This window comes from Pararge aegeria, chromosome 10, assembly GCF_905163445.1.
Source record: "Pararge aegeria chromosome 10, ilParAegt1.1, whole genome shotgun sequence".
Taxonomy (NCBI): Eukaryota; Metazoa; Arthropoda; class Insecta; order Lepidoptera; family Nymphalidae; genus Pararge; species Pararge aegeria.
Genome location: NC_053189.1, coordinates 16,674,742 through 16,691,617, shown reverse-complemented (window position 1 = coordinate 16,691,617; position 16,876 = coordinate 16,674,742). Strand labels below are relative to the sequence as shown.

Here is a 16,876-nt window from a genome sequence, read left to right as displayed (position 1 = left end):
GAATTTTTTTGAATAAGTGGTACAGCTTTTTGTAAACGAGTTCGTCTGGGGAACTACCACCATACATACCACCAGCATTGCTGCTATATTTACCTTTATGAGGCTTAGCAGCAGCTTTGAGGTTGATGGAAACGGGGCGGCCTTCAAAGTGTTCCTCTGTTTATAGCTTTTCCACTTATCTGCCTAGTCTGTCAATTATCACCTTATAAAAAAATTAGAAATGGGACGATAAAATGGTGGACATATTTATCTCGTGGCACGTATGTTTTATCACGTATGCCCTATCGTATCACGTGCGTTTGCTTCCACAGCGCAACGGCCATGGCGGTGACGGTAATGTGCGGTCGAATCGGCGCCATCGTCGGCAACGTGGTGTTCGGCGCACTCGTCGACGAACACTGCATCGTGCCGATATACATGTTCGGCTCGCTGCTCATAAGTAAGTAGATAGATAGATACATGATTTATTGCACATAATTCATCATCGTCATCACATCAGCCTTCTACCGACCCACTACAGAGCTCGGGTTTCCTCCCACAATGAGAAATGGTTAAGGCCGCAGTCCACCACGCTGGTTCAGTGCGGATTGATGGACTCCACACACCTTTGATAACATTATGTAGGTTTCCTCACGATGTTTTCCTTCACCGTTGAAGCAAGTGATATTTTTATTAATTAAATCGCACATAACTTAGAAAAGTTAGAGGTGCGTGCTGGTATTCGAACTCGGCCCCCGGAAATTGAAGTCGAGCTTCTACCCAATGCGCTACGACCACTTCATAAAAACAATAAATATTGGAAATACAAAAAGGATAAAGTTAAAATGCGCAAAGGCGGTCTTATCGCTTTAAGCGATCCAGACAACCCTTAATGACAGAAGCAAATAATTAAGGAAACTAGTCATAACATAAAAATAATGATTTAGTATCAAGTAATCGTAATATTGTCATTTTTAACAAAAGGATAAATATTTCTAAAAAATAAATTATTAAGCACCATTCCACATAACTTTAGGGAAATTATATATAAATATTATTTTTTGTTTGAACTTTAATTTTATCTTAACTTTTTGTTCAATTTAATTCCAAGTTGTGTACACATACTTTGGATCGTAGATTAGAACAAAACTTGTTATTACTTATATTTAGATCTACCTTTAGTTATTACCTGTTTTGTGTACCTAATAAGAATATACAATAACATCTCCGCTGTTTATTGCGTTGAACGTGAGATGGCTGGATTTAGATTTCAGTGTGCAACGTTGCAATTTACAATTATGTTTTATTTTCTGCATTCAAGGAATCGTTGAGTATTTACTTCAGTTAAGAATAATGATTCTTATTCTGAAACAAGTGCGTCCATAATATTATTAAGATAGTACTTTGTAATACTGCTTTAAATAATGGTAGTAAGTTGAATCTTAAATTTGTATTTGGTGAAGTCGCTTTTAAGTAACTAATAAGGATAGTTATGATAATTATAGATAAGTTATTTCCGTTCTCCCAATTTTGTCAAAACGACTTCTAACAACAAACATAAGTGTGTTATTAAGCAAAGATGTATAATAATAATAATACAATTTAAATATTCATGCATAATAATAAAATATAATAATTCTTTATTTGAAACAGTTACAGTGGCAACTTAAAATATTAGCAAGGGTGGCACTGCAATAGTAAAAACTGTGCTGCATGTACCACCGCCCACCTCCGAGTTACAAAGTTATAGTACACTAATTATACAAATGCTCAGATGCACTAGATTCAGTGTATTTTATATGTGTGAGTTGTTTTGTGTGTATACACTCACACACAAACACACAAAACAACTCACACATATAAAATACACAAGTAAGCAATGAAATTCCAAAAATAAAATGTATTTCTACGACTTTCAAAATATCTGTTTTGTAAAAAAAGATACGGTTATTAGGTTGTCAGGACGCATAGCGCGCGCAGTGGTGCCATCTTTAGAAAAAAACCCAAGGAAATCTATGCTGCCCAAACATTAACATAATTCATCAATAACTTATAACAACCCACTGCAGCACTAATCTTACATTTATATATATATATATATATGTATGTCATCATCATCATCATCCGCAGCCTTTTAACGTTCCTCTTCTGGGCACAGGCCTTGTCTTGATGGTTTTTAGAGCATAGACTCACCACGCTGCTATAATGCGGGTTGGTGGGCTACAAAATATATATATATATATATATATTATCATGATAACAGTGTTTTCAATGCCGTCTGTTTGTTGCAGCGAGCGGCCTCCTCTGCATCATCTTACCAAAAAGCACGCGGCCAGAGCGGCCGCAGTGATAGCCTTTTGTTATATTATTTTTATCTGTATCGTGATAAATAAAATAGCTACTATAAGCACCGTTCATGTTGTTTTTATTATTTTAATAAGAATCCTTTTTAACTGTTAAACATATATTTCTTTACTTAAATAAAATATTAAAAATTATAGCTGTGAATCCTATTTTACTAATATTATAAATGCGAAAATTTGTAAGGATAGATAATAATATAAATAATAAATAAATATACTACGACAATAGACACAACGCCATCTATCCCCAAAGTAAGCGTAGCTTGTATTATGGGTACTAAGATAGCTGTTGAGTATTTTTATGAATATAATACACATAAATACTTATAATGTTCAGATAAACACCCAGACACCCAAACATTTTCCAGTTGTGGGAATCGAACCGATGGCCTAGGACTCAAAAAGCAGGGTCGCTGCCCACTGCGCCATTCGGCCATCTTGGATGGATGTGTGTTACTCTTTCACGTAAAAACTACTGAACCAATTTGACTGAGTTTTGGAATGGAGATAGATTATACCCTGGATTAACACCAAGGCTACTTCTGATCCCGGGAAATGTACGGTTTCCGCAGGATTCATGAAACACCAAAATACCGAGTACGAAGCTGCGGCTAAAAGCTTATCAGTCTAAACACGTACCTAATGGCAACATTAATGAAAAATTTCTACAACTGTAGTCAAGGATGGTAGCGGGCTAACCTGTTACGGAGTATGGCAGTCATACCCCTAATCGTTTTCTACGCCACATCGCACCGGAACACTTAATCACATAGCGGTACTAGTAACTAGCCTCGGCCAAAGCCTCCCACCAGACCAGACCAGAGAAAATTTAGAAATTATAAATTCCCAAATTGCCCCTGGCAGGAATCGAACCCGGGGTCTCCTACTTAAATTCAATGCGCTTACCGCTGCACCAGGGAGGTCGTCGAAACTTCCATCACACCATCACTAAGCAATTAATCAACTTCATGTTTGGCACAGAGTTAGTTGAAAGGACGGAAAGTAACATAGCCTTCTTTCTATCCCAGGGTAACTAACGGTTCCGACGGGGTTTGTGAAAAACGTTATAAACGTAACGGACATGGCGGGCAATAGCTAGTATGGCTTATCTTTTGAAATGTTGAAGTTATACTTCTTTAGCGGCGTTAGGAAAAATACATGAGGTGAAATTATACGATGTAACGAAATGCGTCCGCACATGGTTAAACGATTTTAACAGGATGAAGGTAGTTGCGCAAGAGGGGAATACATCGTCCGCCAGCTCGCTTTTTACGATGCGCGCGACGTAAAACCGACACCTTGAAGTTAGCTATAGTCGACATTTTAGTTTATCAAAAAAAGGTCTGATAGTGTACACCTTCAATGGTTAAAGTCTGCTCATTCCGGTGACTTAATTGATTTAATTGTACAAAAATCGCAAATTTTAATTTTCAGTGAAAATAGATAATGCCAAATATAACTTTCAATGTATTAAATACCTTTTTTCTATTGTTAGTGTCGTTTTCTCTACAAACATAGAATAATATGATATATGATAAAAATTATGAAAATATTTTTACCTTGCTACGGCAAACAAGCATAACAACACGCACATCTGTACATGAGTACACACAAGTCTTTTTTTTAACTCGGGTATAAGCGCGGGGTGCAACTAGTCACATACTAAAAAATTAAACGTGACATCGCATATCCTTATCTAACCAGTTATTGGTATTTTATTTTGTTTGAGTTTTACTTAAGTCATTATGCTGAGGTTCATTAACCTCTAATCGCACGAGTACCTCTAATTAGTTTGAAGTCAAGATATAATTCAGTTTTTTTACTAGTAGTTGTATTCGACTGCGCTTTGGGATATACTTTTTTAATCTATAACGGCTGGTGTACACGAAGCGAAGCGGTACGCGCGGTACTTGATGTACCGCTGCGGCTTTATACATCATGCGCACCATTGATTGGCTAAGAGCCGCATGGTTACCTACGTATGGTTATGCTGAAGAACAGCTGAACGGATCTGAATGAAATTCAGCACAGAGTTAGATTAAAATGAAAGAAAACTTTTATTTAAGTCAATATAAATCAACTTTATTTTATTTTTTAATTTATTTATACTCTTTATTTTTACACCACTCAGAAAAACGAGACAAAAAAAAGAAACACATGAAGAATGAAGCAGGATACAAAAGGCAGCCTTATCGCTAAGTAGCGATCTCTGCCAGGCAACCTTAGGATTAGGGAAACTAAAAAGAAAAACGAACTTTCTCACTTATAATATTACTAGCTGCTGCCCGCGACTTCGTCTGCGTGGACTTCAGAATTGGTCCTTAAAAGCTTCGCTCGTTAACAATTTTTATCATTCAATGAAAGAAACGATCATCATCTGTAAAAGTATAAAACATAGTCATTAAACTACATAAACATTAAAACTTCCACGAGAACGATGTGGCACGCAAATAAAAAAAAAAGTTTAGGTAGTACTAATTATCTTTATTTCATCACTCAGTCCTTATATTTCAATGCAATGTTAAAGAAGTGCCATTGAAATTATAGTATTTGCATACGCTTACATAACGTGAAGTTGATTGTACCTACTGATGTGTGAAGAAAAATAAAATGTCGGTGGCGGGGAAATATTTGCACAAAAATGTTGAGTTCTTGGATAGGAGTGGAGACAGCTCGGAGTATGCTGGTTGGAGTTTTAATGGTCACAAGAATACGGATAAGGTTTATACATTTGAAGAAGCTCTAGATTTGGCAGGTGAGTAATTAACATGTCTCCTCTCTCTTGAAAAAGTTCCATTCCTTGGAGATAAAGTAACAGATAATTTTCGTTGAGATTAATACATCCAAATCATTATCAATTATTACCGGCCCTCACTCGTGGCAGGGCCCGAGTCCCCTGTCAGAATGGGAAAGGGCTCAGGCAGTAGTTCATCAGACAGAAAAGCGCGGAATGGTGGAATTCACACGCTATTTAAAACTTTATGGAGAATTTTCAGGCATACAGGTTTCCTCACGAAATTTTCCTACAAAGTTACAGCAGGTGATATTTGATTGCTTATTGCAATTAACTGCAAATAGTTCTAGTTTCGTGCTGTGGATCAAACTCGGGCCCTCTAGAAATGCTACAGTTGTATACATTAATAAATACTGAAGTAGATGATTAGATTATATTTCATTTATTTTATACCAGTTAATATATATTTCTTCTAACAAGATTATTGAAAGTTAAAAGTGAATTTGTGACCATATAAACTAGCTATATTTTTAAAAGATTGATTAATAAACAAAATCTAAATTAAATTAAACAATTACATTTGGACAGCCGGTTGGCGCAGTCAGCAGCGACCCTGCTTTCTGCGTGCAAGGCCGTGGGTTCGACTCCCACAACCGGAAAAAAATGTTTGTGTGATGATCATAAATGTTTTTCAGTGTTTGGGTGTTAATCTGCATTTATGTGTATTATATTCTTTCCAGGACGCGGATGGTACACTTATGGCCTTGTAGCCTTTCTTATTTTGGCACTCCACGGGATAACCCTGGACATGTTTGGTATATCCGTGGTGCTGACCGGGGCATGTGATATGAATCTCACCCACAATCAGAAGACAATTCTTCTCTCGACGCCTTTTGCAGGTGGGTGAATTGTAGTATACATACGAGTAAGTATTAAAAACTTTTGTTCTACAACTTTTACCGGAGATTAATATTTTTTAGAGAAATACGCAGTGTCAACCATAACATCAGGTGTCGGTTGAACTGTAAGGTTCAAATGAGGCCATTGTTTACTATGACAACAGCATGGTAATGCTTCTAGACAATATCTATATACTTATAAAACAGTAACGGATCAAATTCTGTACATTGAAGATTATTTTATTTGGAGTTCACTCTATAGTGGATCCTGAACCCATCTGTATTTTTTTTCGTTCGTGTCAGTCTGTTTGTATCTGGGCCGCGCATTACGCTGAAACTTCTGAATTAATTCGAACGAAACTTCACACGAAATGAAATCATATTACGAGGAAGGACATAGGCTACTTGTTATCCTTTAAATTCGGTTCAGTTGTTCTGGGAGAGGAAATGAAAGTGTTTGACGATTTTACACCAAAACTCCGTCCGTGTAAAAGGATGAAAGATTGTGTCGCGATTGTTGATGCATTGTTTCCGTTTTGATCGTAGTCTTCAGCTTCTGTGAACTTAAAAAAGATAAATTATTTAGAAAGCAATTACCGTTTACAGAACCATAATAGGTGGTCTGGATATTTTTTTGTTCGTATTTTCCTAAAAAGTGACGTAAATATAAAGGAATAAAATAGCCAAACTTTATGGCAACTGACAAAAAAAACCTTCTAAAATTAATGGGTTAATAAGATTGGATACCTCTCTTGGTACATATTCAAAATTAACTATTCATTAGTTTCACCGATCAATCTCCTTCGTGCCTTCTCCATCTACAAGACATTGGCGTACTACCTTGTGCCCGGTTGGCACAGACAAAAGCCATTAACAAGAATCGAATTGAAGGTTGGATAGTAGCCGGTTGTCTAGTATTTTTTGTAGCAATTAACGGACCAAGTACACCTGATAGTAAATGGTAAACCATCGCCTTTTAAAAGAGCAACACGTCACAGGGCATGCGAGGAACACGTCCCGCAACGTGTCGCCCTGTGTCCAGCAACCTGAGGCGTAGGTGTTCAGCCTGTAATAACACTGGCTACCACGCCCTTCAGTCCGAAACACCCCATCGCTGCTTTCTGGCAGAAATAAGCATGTCGATAGTAATTCCCCGTACGAATATATATAAAATCTTAAATCACGCGAATCCCTCCGTGAGAAGTTTAAAGAAATAGTTATACTTACTGTAGCTTCACAATATATTTATAATAATATTGTAAGACAATAATATTGTAGTATTTGTAAGACAACATATTAGTCTTTATAAACAAAAAGTGGATATAAACAGTCGACTTGCAAGAAATGGTCATAAATTAGTGACATCTGCATATCGTCTGCGAAAGGTACAGAAGTCATTTGTGGGATTGAGTATAAGCTTTTTTTAATATGATTCCCACGGTAATTTTGGACCTACCAATGCATAAATTTGAAGAATGTGCTAAAACACATTTATTACAGCGAGGTTACTATACAATTGATGAATTTCTTAATGACAAGGTTGCTTGGAAGCATCCGGCTCCGCTTTCATCTCTCACAAGATAGAAAAATGAATGTTAAAATGTAAAATGTAAATGTTTGATGTTGGAAAAGAGCAACTGCTGATTTTCTTGCTAGCTTCTTCTCGGTAGAATCTGCCTTCCGAACCGGTGGTAGAGTCACTACAAACAGACAGACTTTACGTTTCAAAAGTGCTTATATTAGGCCTACTTGAAATAAATGAATTTTGAATTTTGAATACATAGTGTATGAACCCTAAAAAGAAAACAGCTTCCTTGAAATAATATTAGTCATGTCGTGCTCAGGTTCCATAGTCACGGCTTGGCCATGGGGATTTGCTGCGGATACTCAAGGTCGTCGAAGAGCATTAGCTTTCTCACTATGGGGAAGTTTTATTTTATCTACGCTAAGCACCTTCTCACCGAATTGGATAGTTCTGGCTGTATTGAAATTTGGAAGCTGTGGTTTGTAAGTGGTGATTTATTTATTAATTAAAAAAAATCAGTTTCTGTCCTTTCCTCGGCTGCAAATGTCAGGTGGTGCCAACCTTTTTTTCATTTTATATCTGTAATCAAATCGGTTGAATCATTCGATGGCAGATTTTTTTTGAATGGAGAAAGAAATCATGGAGTTTAGGCTCGATTGATTCGTCGTCACAGTGACTCTTCTGATGTTTATGTTGGGCTATTAATAAAATGAATTTTACCGGCCCAACAGGGCACGGGTCTCCTGCCACAATAAGAAGGCCGTAGTCCCCCACTGGCCCATTGCGGAGTGGTGAACTACACACACCTTTGAGAACATTATGGAGAAATTGCAGGCGTGCAGGTTTCCTTACAATGTTTTCAGTTCACCGTTGAAGCAAGTTATATTTTAATTGTTTAAAGCGTACATAACTAAGGAAAATTAGGTGCGCGCTGGGATTGGAACTCGGCCCCCCGAAACTAACCTAAACTTCCAAACTTTTCTTTTTATAACAATTAAAAACTTTGTTTAAATGAATTGAAGTTTAATAGAGCTGTCAAATGGTTTTTTTTTTAGTTCAAGCGGTACTCAGTCATTGGGTTTTACATTGTTGGGAGAGTCATGCAGTCAGAAATTGAGAGCTTCTTTAATAATAATAGTGTCTACTTCTCTTATAATTACATTTGGATCATATATAGGTAACAGACACTTTAATTTTAATCATTTAATTTAGTCCTACAATGCTGCTCCAATATTGATAACGGTTGCGGTAACCCTAACAATTATTATTATGTGTTAGTGATAATAACCGGTATTGACAGCTTAAAGTGCTAAATAAAGAATAAATAAATTGGGTGTTTTCTAATTTGCTCCTATTTGCTCCTTTCTCCTATTGCTTCTACATCGTGTAAATGAAAACCGAAATAATTCACAGGCTTTAGGAGAACATTATGTACTGTCTCTGAGACTTATCTGTGAAAACCGAAAACCTAATAGTTTATAAGTAAACCAGTTCCATTGTTTTACGGAAAGAAATCAGATACAGCTCGAACAAAATTACACAACAAACAAAAATAATGCAAAATTAAAATCATGTGACTTCTGTCACTTTATTAGATACGCGTTGCGTAGCGTATGTATTATGCACGTGTCGGTATTTTTTCTTCAATAGGGTTGTCATAAGTAAACACTTAATGTTTCGAATTCGTTTGTATGGAAAAATGTGTATGCTTCTTTTGATTTAATATTTTTACAGGGTTCCTTATGAAAGTAAAAAATATCTTTATTCAAGTAGGCCCATAGGTGGCACTTTTGATGCGTACATAAGAATTACACGGTAGTGAGATGATGGCGATAACCACATTCGTAAACTTAAAACTAAAGCTACGAGGGTTCCAAACGCGTCCTGGTCTAAGAAGAAGCCCACAACAAACTTAGCCGGGTGTTTTTTTTTTATTATCACCATCTCACAATGTGATTTTAAATTATTAGAAGAGCAACCTGGTTAGAGCAATAATTTACACCCAAGCTTTTTTATCGTTTACGTAGTCCTTTATACTATAATAGGACTTTTCTATAAGCTTACGTTTAATACAAACTTTGAACTTTTTAAGAGACATCTCCTAATACTTATGTATATTATTATTACTTCTATATGTGATTTTTTATTTTGCTAATAATTCTTTTTAGTAATTGGATATTTAATACTGAATCTGGACGTATCATTTGATCTTGAATTCATAACATTTAGCAATTGGCGGTTGCTTAATCTAGTGTTCACTTTGCCACTCGGTTTGTCCGCAACGTTGCTGGGTTTCATTTACGAAAGCCCAAAGTACTTGGTGAATGCTGGAAACGTGAAAAAGGCTTTGGATACTCTTAAGAATATTACGAGGAGAAACGGCGGGGATGTATCGAAGTATCCGGTGAGTATGTTTTTTAATTATTTTTTTATTATATATAATATAATTATTTATTATAATTATTCCACTACAAGTTAGCACTTGACTGCAATCTCACTTGCTGGTAAATTATGACGCAGTCTAGTATGGTGGCGGGCTAACCTGTTCGGGAGTATGGCAGTTATAATTAACCCTACGGTTTCTACTCGACATGGTACCGGAACGCCAAATCGCTTAGCGATACGTCTTTTTCGGAAGCGTGGTAAACAACCACGGCCAAAGCCTCCAACCAGTGCGGACCAGAGACAATTCAGAAATTATGAATTCCCAAATTGCCTCTACCGGTAATTGAACCATTCACAGCGCTCACCGTTGCGGGTAGAAGGTCGTCAAATGATATTATTGTAGTCATGAAATTTGAAAATGCAGCCTCGACTTATATAACCAGTCGGTGTACAATACCTTAAAAAATGCATAGATGAGATATCCGTGTAGGTATATAGTAAAATAATAAATAAATAAATATACTACGACAATACACACATCGCCATCTAGCCCCAAAGTAAGCGTAGCTTGTGTTATGGGTACTAAGATAGCTGATGAATACTTTTTTTATGAATATAATACACATAAATACTAACAATATACAGATAAACACCCAGACACTGAAACCATTCATGTTCATCACACAAACATTTTCCAGTTGTGGAAATCGAACCTACGACCTTGGACTCAGAAAGCAGGGTCGCTGCCCACTGCGCCACTCGGCCACTCGGCCGTCGATAAGTCGGTTTTCGTTAATAAATATAATAAAATTTGTAATTAAAGAAAAGTAGTATTTAGGGAACCTTATAAACAAGCACAAACTCACGACTCATTTTACCAGTGAGTGGCTTATTTTTTTAAGAATGTATGTAACCTACTCTAGCAATAAATATTTGTTGCCAAAACTTTATTTTGTTAGATAAAATGCATATACAAAAAGTATGAATTTATGTTAAGTACCTACTTAAAATAGAAAATTTTGCGATTAACTCAGTTTAAGTTCCTTTATCAACCAGATTAACATAAAGGAGCAAACTAGAAAAACTAGTCTTACTTAAAACTTGGTTTGGTAATAGAAGTTAAAAGTTATCTTTACAACAAATTATGGTGATGTATTTCTTTTTTTTCGTAGAATAAGTTTCCACTGTAAAGATCAGAGATTCACGGAATAACACAAAATCTACATACTAATTTATTTATTTGTTAGAGATAATATATTTAGGTGTATAGATTGCGTTAAACGCTTGTTTTAAAAATACTTAAAATTGTTTATCTTACAAGGTGAAGAGGATAGTTCTAGAAGAGACCAAGACGTTACGGATGGAGAATGTTCCACTTTGGAAGTCGTTGAAAGATCAAACTGTACCACTATTCAAGCCTCCGCTTCTATACAAAACGATCCAGTTGTTTTACATAACTGCAGTCATCTATTCAACGTATGTATTTAATGTGCTAAGTATTACATTAAATTAAATTAAATTAAAAATATTTATTTCGTTTCGTACCTACAGCAAAATAATACATTGAAATTGGGGGCATCCTAGTAAGTTACTAGTATTACTACTAGCACTTGTGGCAGGCGGCCCCGCTCTTCCATAACATAATATACAAATTGAAATAAATAAGTTGATCAAAGTTATATAAATCAAAATTAAGTATAATTTAAAGTTATAAAGGTTAACCAAAGATAATTACAACATGTGTGTCTACTTGTGGTGCGTTTGCGCGCGCGTGTGTGTGTGTGTGTGTGTGTGTGTGTGTGTGTGTGTGTTTGTTGCGTAATTATATACACCGCAATCACTGCTGTCATCATTAATCATTTTGCATGCCACATAAGCGAAGCGTTTAGGTTATGCTCTACTCCAGATATATGAAAGTCAAGGAATTTTTTTAAAATGACTGTATTTTTCTCACATTGCACGTATAGGATAACATTATCATAAATGTATCAAGAAAAAAATGTATTTGATATTTTTAAAATACAATTATTTTGTTTAAAGTAAAAGAAAAATTAAATTACAAAAATATTTGAGGACGTCCGAATGTCTGTCCGTATCCGGATCTGGCACTTTCTTTTTAAACAATACAGTAATATTTTATATAGTAAATGATAAAAAAAAAAAATAATAATAATAAAAAAAAAAAATATTTTTTTCTTAGTTTCCTTTTTTTTATCTTTATTGCGCCTTTTGATCTTCAGTTTATATAAAAAGTTTCATCAATTTATTTTTTAACTATTTTTTATTTTTTAGTGATAAATTAGATTTGATTTCTAATTCTATTATTTTGTAAATAATAACATTTGGAAAATATTATTTGATTTTCCAAATTTTTTATTTAATACGACGGCATAACGTACATCAATATCAGATCTTCTATTATACCTTATATATTATTATATTCAATCAGTTTATAATCAATAAATGTGTGGCGTCCCATAGCTGGGTCATCCCATATTTGTAGGGTTCCTTACCTACCCAAAGGGAGTCTGTCAATCCGTCCGTAAGCGGACTGTATCTCATGATAGGTACTGCTGAAAATAATAATAGTTCTGTTCTCGTGTTTCACCATTGCTACTATAATAACCAATAATAAAAAAAAACCAAGATAGTGAATTTCAAAATGGCCAACGTGCAAATTTAAAAAAGAAGTTCGACTCGCACTTTCTTCTCATCTTTTTTTGTATCTTAAAATGTAACAATTGCAATTTAAATGTGCTAATATATTATACTTTCGATCCTTTTTTCTATACGGCATTCCGAAGCGAATTCATCGCTCACATTTTTCAGGGGTTGATCAAGAAGTAACACGATTTTAACCTTGTCGACTAGACTATAGATTTGTTTTCAATTCTCCATTTGTTTTAGGAATAACGGTTTCTTTATTTGGTTGCCATTTGTAATGGACACATTCTACTCGGGATATAATGAGAATGCAACTGCTGCCGCTGGAGTTTGTGATATGATTGTTAACTCCAACAAACTAGATGCAGGCATGGAGGTAAGAAAGTTTGTCGCTGAACAAGAGTGCATTAAGGGTGATAATATGATTATCTACACTACAACATTTTCTACACTATTAACATAAACATTAAATACCGAATTCGTTTAAGTTAGTTTCAAAATAAAAAAGCTCAAAAAGTGAGACTTTATTTAGCTTATATTATGCGGAAGTTAGTTTTTTTTACACTCAAGTGCGTTTTATTTTTCCTTCGTTTTAATTTTACAATTGTTCTAAGCTATCCATATCACCCTTTGGTTAAGTTTCGAACATTTTATTTATTTTTAAAATTAATTAAAAACTGCATATATTATGTTTAAATTATATAAGCAATAATAGATAAAAACTAAAATTAATATTTACAATAAATATAATTTATGTTATTGTTTACAAATAAATAAATAAGCCATCTAACTGTACTGTGACAAACAAATAAACACACAACAAAGTCAAAAGTCAAAGTCAAATATTTCTTCATTCAAATAGGCACACACTTTTGATGCGTATATAACATGTAAAATATGACATACTTAGAAGTAAGTTGATGGCGATAAATGAATTCGTCAACTTAAAACTAAAGCTTCGAGCGTTCTAATCGCGCCCTGGTCTAAGAAGAAGCCCACAACAAACTTAGCCGGTTGTTATTTTGTTTTTGTTATCACCATCTCACATCGTCATACACACACACACACATTACCAAAAAGAGCACTAGGAGAGACCGTCTGAATCTCTTATAGTACTCCTTTAGCCTAAAGTTATTCATAATATTTGTGTTTACCGGCAAATGTGTTAAAAACGTCGTTTGGTATACTTGTGGAAATTTATTGCACTAGTGTGAAATGACATGTTTTCTACCCTTTTTTTATTTCAGACCTGCGTCGGTACAGTCAGTGAGTTGGTACTCTGGATGGCTGTAGCTCAATCTTCGGTGTATACTATAATAAATATTGGAGTGTTCTCCTTATCACGGTGGAAGAAGTCAGTGTTTATCAGCCTCATGCTGTTCTGCTTCGCATGCGGCGTGGTGATCCCGGCGGTGACTGACAGGATTGCCAGTATGATCCTACTGGAGGGGTTCATGATTAGTTGTGTCTGTATATCGATCATTTTCTCCTACTACGTGGACATGTTCCCTACGTCATACCGGTAAGTTCCTTTTACATTGATGTCAAGTTTATTAGACGCGTGAGTGCTTGCTACGTTTTCTTACGGTTTTCGTAGTTTCGTTTTTGTTTTACTAAGTACAAGATGGCCCTTGACTACATTCTCACCTGGTCATGATGAAGTTTAAGATGGTAGCGGACTGAATGATTAGGGGTGTGAATACCTAAACGAATTATATACAATTTTTTAGGGAAGGCAATGCTTTGACGCATATATGAAATGCCAGCCACATTGGTACCGGTCACGTAACGAATCTCTGGTGCATTATATTCCATAGTGGCATGGCCGCGTGTCTCGGAGTGATGGTCGCCAGAGGCAGTGCACTGGTCGGCAGCAACCTGGTCGGCAGCTACCTCGACTCCCATTGCACCACCTCCTTCTACGCCTGGTCTTTTTACGTGCTGAGTAAGTATTACTGTCCTATCTGAAGTCTACTGCTGGACACAGACCACCTTTCTCGAGATTGAAATGTGTATAAGTACACCCAATTTTTTTTTATTGGTCAACTTAAGAGTAAAGCAATTTACGACAACTAGGTCAATCACCTCTTCTCAAACTACACAGAGTTTATGTGTGGTATAGAACAATGATATTCATTTTAGAAACAAATTATTTATTTATTATTTAAGTTGCAATCACAACCCTACCAGTAGTCAGTACACAACAGTTAGATAGCAAGTTTATGATTACAACTTGTACATAGATGACATACCAGGTACATAGGTAGGTGTGAGAGGATTATTCAGAACCACTTTATTTAGCTTTAAGGCGCAATTATACTTAGAGTAATATTTTTCAAATTCTTTTTCTTAACTGTTTCAAATTTTTATTTTTTTTTTATTTTAATTTTAATCATTATTTTCATTTGTTTAATCTTACTATTTTTGTTTTTGACTTAATTTAATTATTTTTAACCGGACTTACCTCAATGTTGTGTATACCTGTAAGTGATAACTGTACTGTATTAAACTATAATGTAAAATGATTAATGATAATACAGTGTATCGTTGGTATATCTAATGAAATAAATAAATAAAAATAAACCGTGAACAAGGTGCATGGATCCTTTGTTGCCGGCGGCCCGAACCAGGAGCCAGTTGAACTGAGAGCGGAAATGCGAAACATTGACATCGATGTACAAGCTTTATATTAAACTCCACGTAGGTCTGGAGGCAGAAATTCTAATTTGTAACTTTTTGTATATTGAATATTAATATTTCATGTAAGTTTTTTTGACTTAGTTTAGTTTTTAATTATTCTGTTACTAGCTGTTGCCCGCGACTTTATCTGCGTTTGATTATGTTTTTTGATGTGGCATTAAATTTGGTTGTAGTTCTAAAAAAATTTAAAGTACCTACTCAGTATCGCTAAGCCTTGAATGAGGAGTTTGCTGCTGTCCGCTGAGGAGTTCTGTCCTCTATCTCCAACCACAGTTTGGACAAAATTAAACACATATTATAACGTCTATAGTACAAAAATAATTATTTAAATCGGTTATAATTTTTCGGAGTTATGGTATAAATCATCAAACACTTTCATCCCCTTTCCCAATGTAACCGAGCTTAATATCGGGATGAAGAGTAACCTATATTACTTCTAACACTTCCAAGAATATGTTTACAAAGTTTCTTGAGGATCGGTTAAGTAGTTTTTGCGTGAAAGCGAAGAAACAAACTTACATTCACATTTATAATAGTAGTAAAAATAAGGATAATGATGTAATAGTGTAGATGTGTCATAGTTACCAAATTAAAATTAAATTATTTTTATTATTATTTACGAAAGTTAAATATAAGCTCAGCAGTTGCTCTTAATGCCTCTTTATTATGGAGGCCTGTGCCCCGCAGTGGGTTATTAGCTGCTGATAAGGATTATAGTGATATTGCTCTTTGTTTTCTCGCAGGCGGTGTCGTCGTGAGCTGGTTTCTTCCACCGGACAACGTGAAAAGAGAAAGTCAATAAGATATCTGTTGTTATTAGCGTAGTTTGTAAGGTTTACTTTATAATAATCAGGAAATTTTATGATGAATGTTTTGTTTGAATTTTTATGGTGTAACTAGCTGTTGCCCGGGACTTCGTCTGCGGTTGTTTTTGTTTTTCGAAAGACATGTGGCATTTGAGTGGTGTAATTCTACGCACTTTATGTATTTAGCCTTAAACGACGTGTTGGCTGTCGTCCGCTGAGGAGTTGTGTCCTCTATCTCCAATCACATTCATCAGATCTACACGAAATTTGGGCAGAATTAAACAGACATTATAACATCTGAAGGACAAATGTAGTTATTTAAATCGGTATCATTTGACGGCGTTATGGTGTAAAATCGTCAAACATCTTCTACCCCACTCCCAAAAGAACTGAGCTTAATTTCGGGATAAAAAGCATCCTATATTAATTCTAATACCTTCAGAAATATGTGTTCAAAGTTTCATGATGATCGGTTTAGTAGTTTTTGCGTGAAAGCGTAACAAACAAACTTACATTCACATTTATAATATTAGTAGGGAGTAGGGATAGGGATAGGGATAAATCACTTTATAAGACTAAATGGGGCAGTAGTTAGAACTTTTACAACTACTGATAAAGAGGTATTGCCACATCGCATTCCAGCCCCAAAGTAAGCGTAGTTTGTGTAATGGGTACTAAGTACATAGGCTAGTACTGGTAAATATTTCATGAATAACCTACTAATATTATAAATGTGAAAGTGTGGATGTTTGTTACTCAATCACGCAAATATTTCTGAACGGATTTGGATAAAATTTGGCATGCATCCATGCAAGGCTACA

General features: G+C 35.3%; 2 protein-coding genes across 2 annotated transcripts in view; both read left to right on the top strand.

Moving 5' to 3' along the window:
* The window catches only part of LOC120626929 (synaptic vesicle glycoprotein 2C-like), a 74,182-nt gene extending 71,786 nt beyond the window's left edge, over positions 1-2,396 (top strand). The window contains exons 11-12 of the mRNA XM_039894737.1: positions 312-439; positions 2,271-2,396. Coding sequence (XP_039750671.1) covers positions 312-439; positions 2,271-2,329 — 187 coding nt within the window. The 3' untranslated portion in view covers positions 2,330-2,396. The remainder of the gene's footprint in view (positions 1-311; positions 440-2,270) is intronic.
* Positions 2,397-4,930: 2,534 nt separating this feature from the next.
* LOC120626930 (organic cation/carnitine transporter 7-like) lies at positions 4,931-16,105 on the top strand. Its single transcript, XM_039894738.1, has 10 exons — positions 4,931-5,097; positions 5,817-5,975; positions 7,820-7,982; positions 8,556-8,677; positions 9,669-9,904; positions 11,207-11,361; positions 12,793-12,925; positions 13,797-14,071; positions 14,367-14,494; positions 15,993-16,105. Exons 1-10 carry the CDS (start codon positions 4,953-4,955, stop codon positions 16,049-16,051), a joined length of 1,575 nt encoding a protein of 524 aa, XP_039750672.1. The 5' UTR covers positions 4,931-4,952; the 3' UTR covers positions 16,052-16,105.
* The last annotated feature ends 771 nt before the right edge of the window (positions 16,106-16,876 follow it).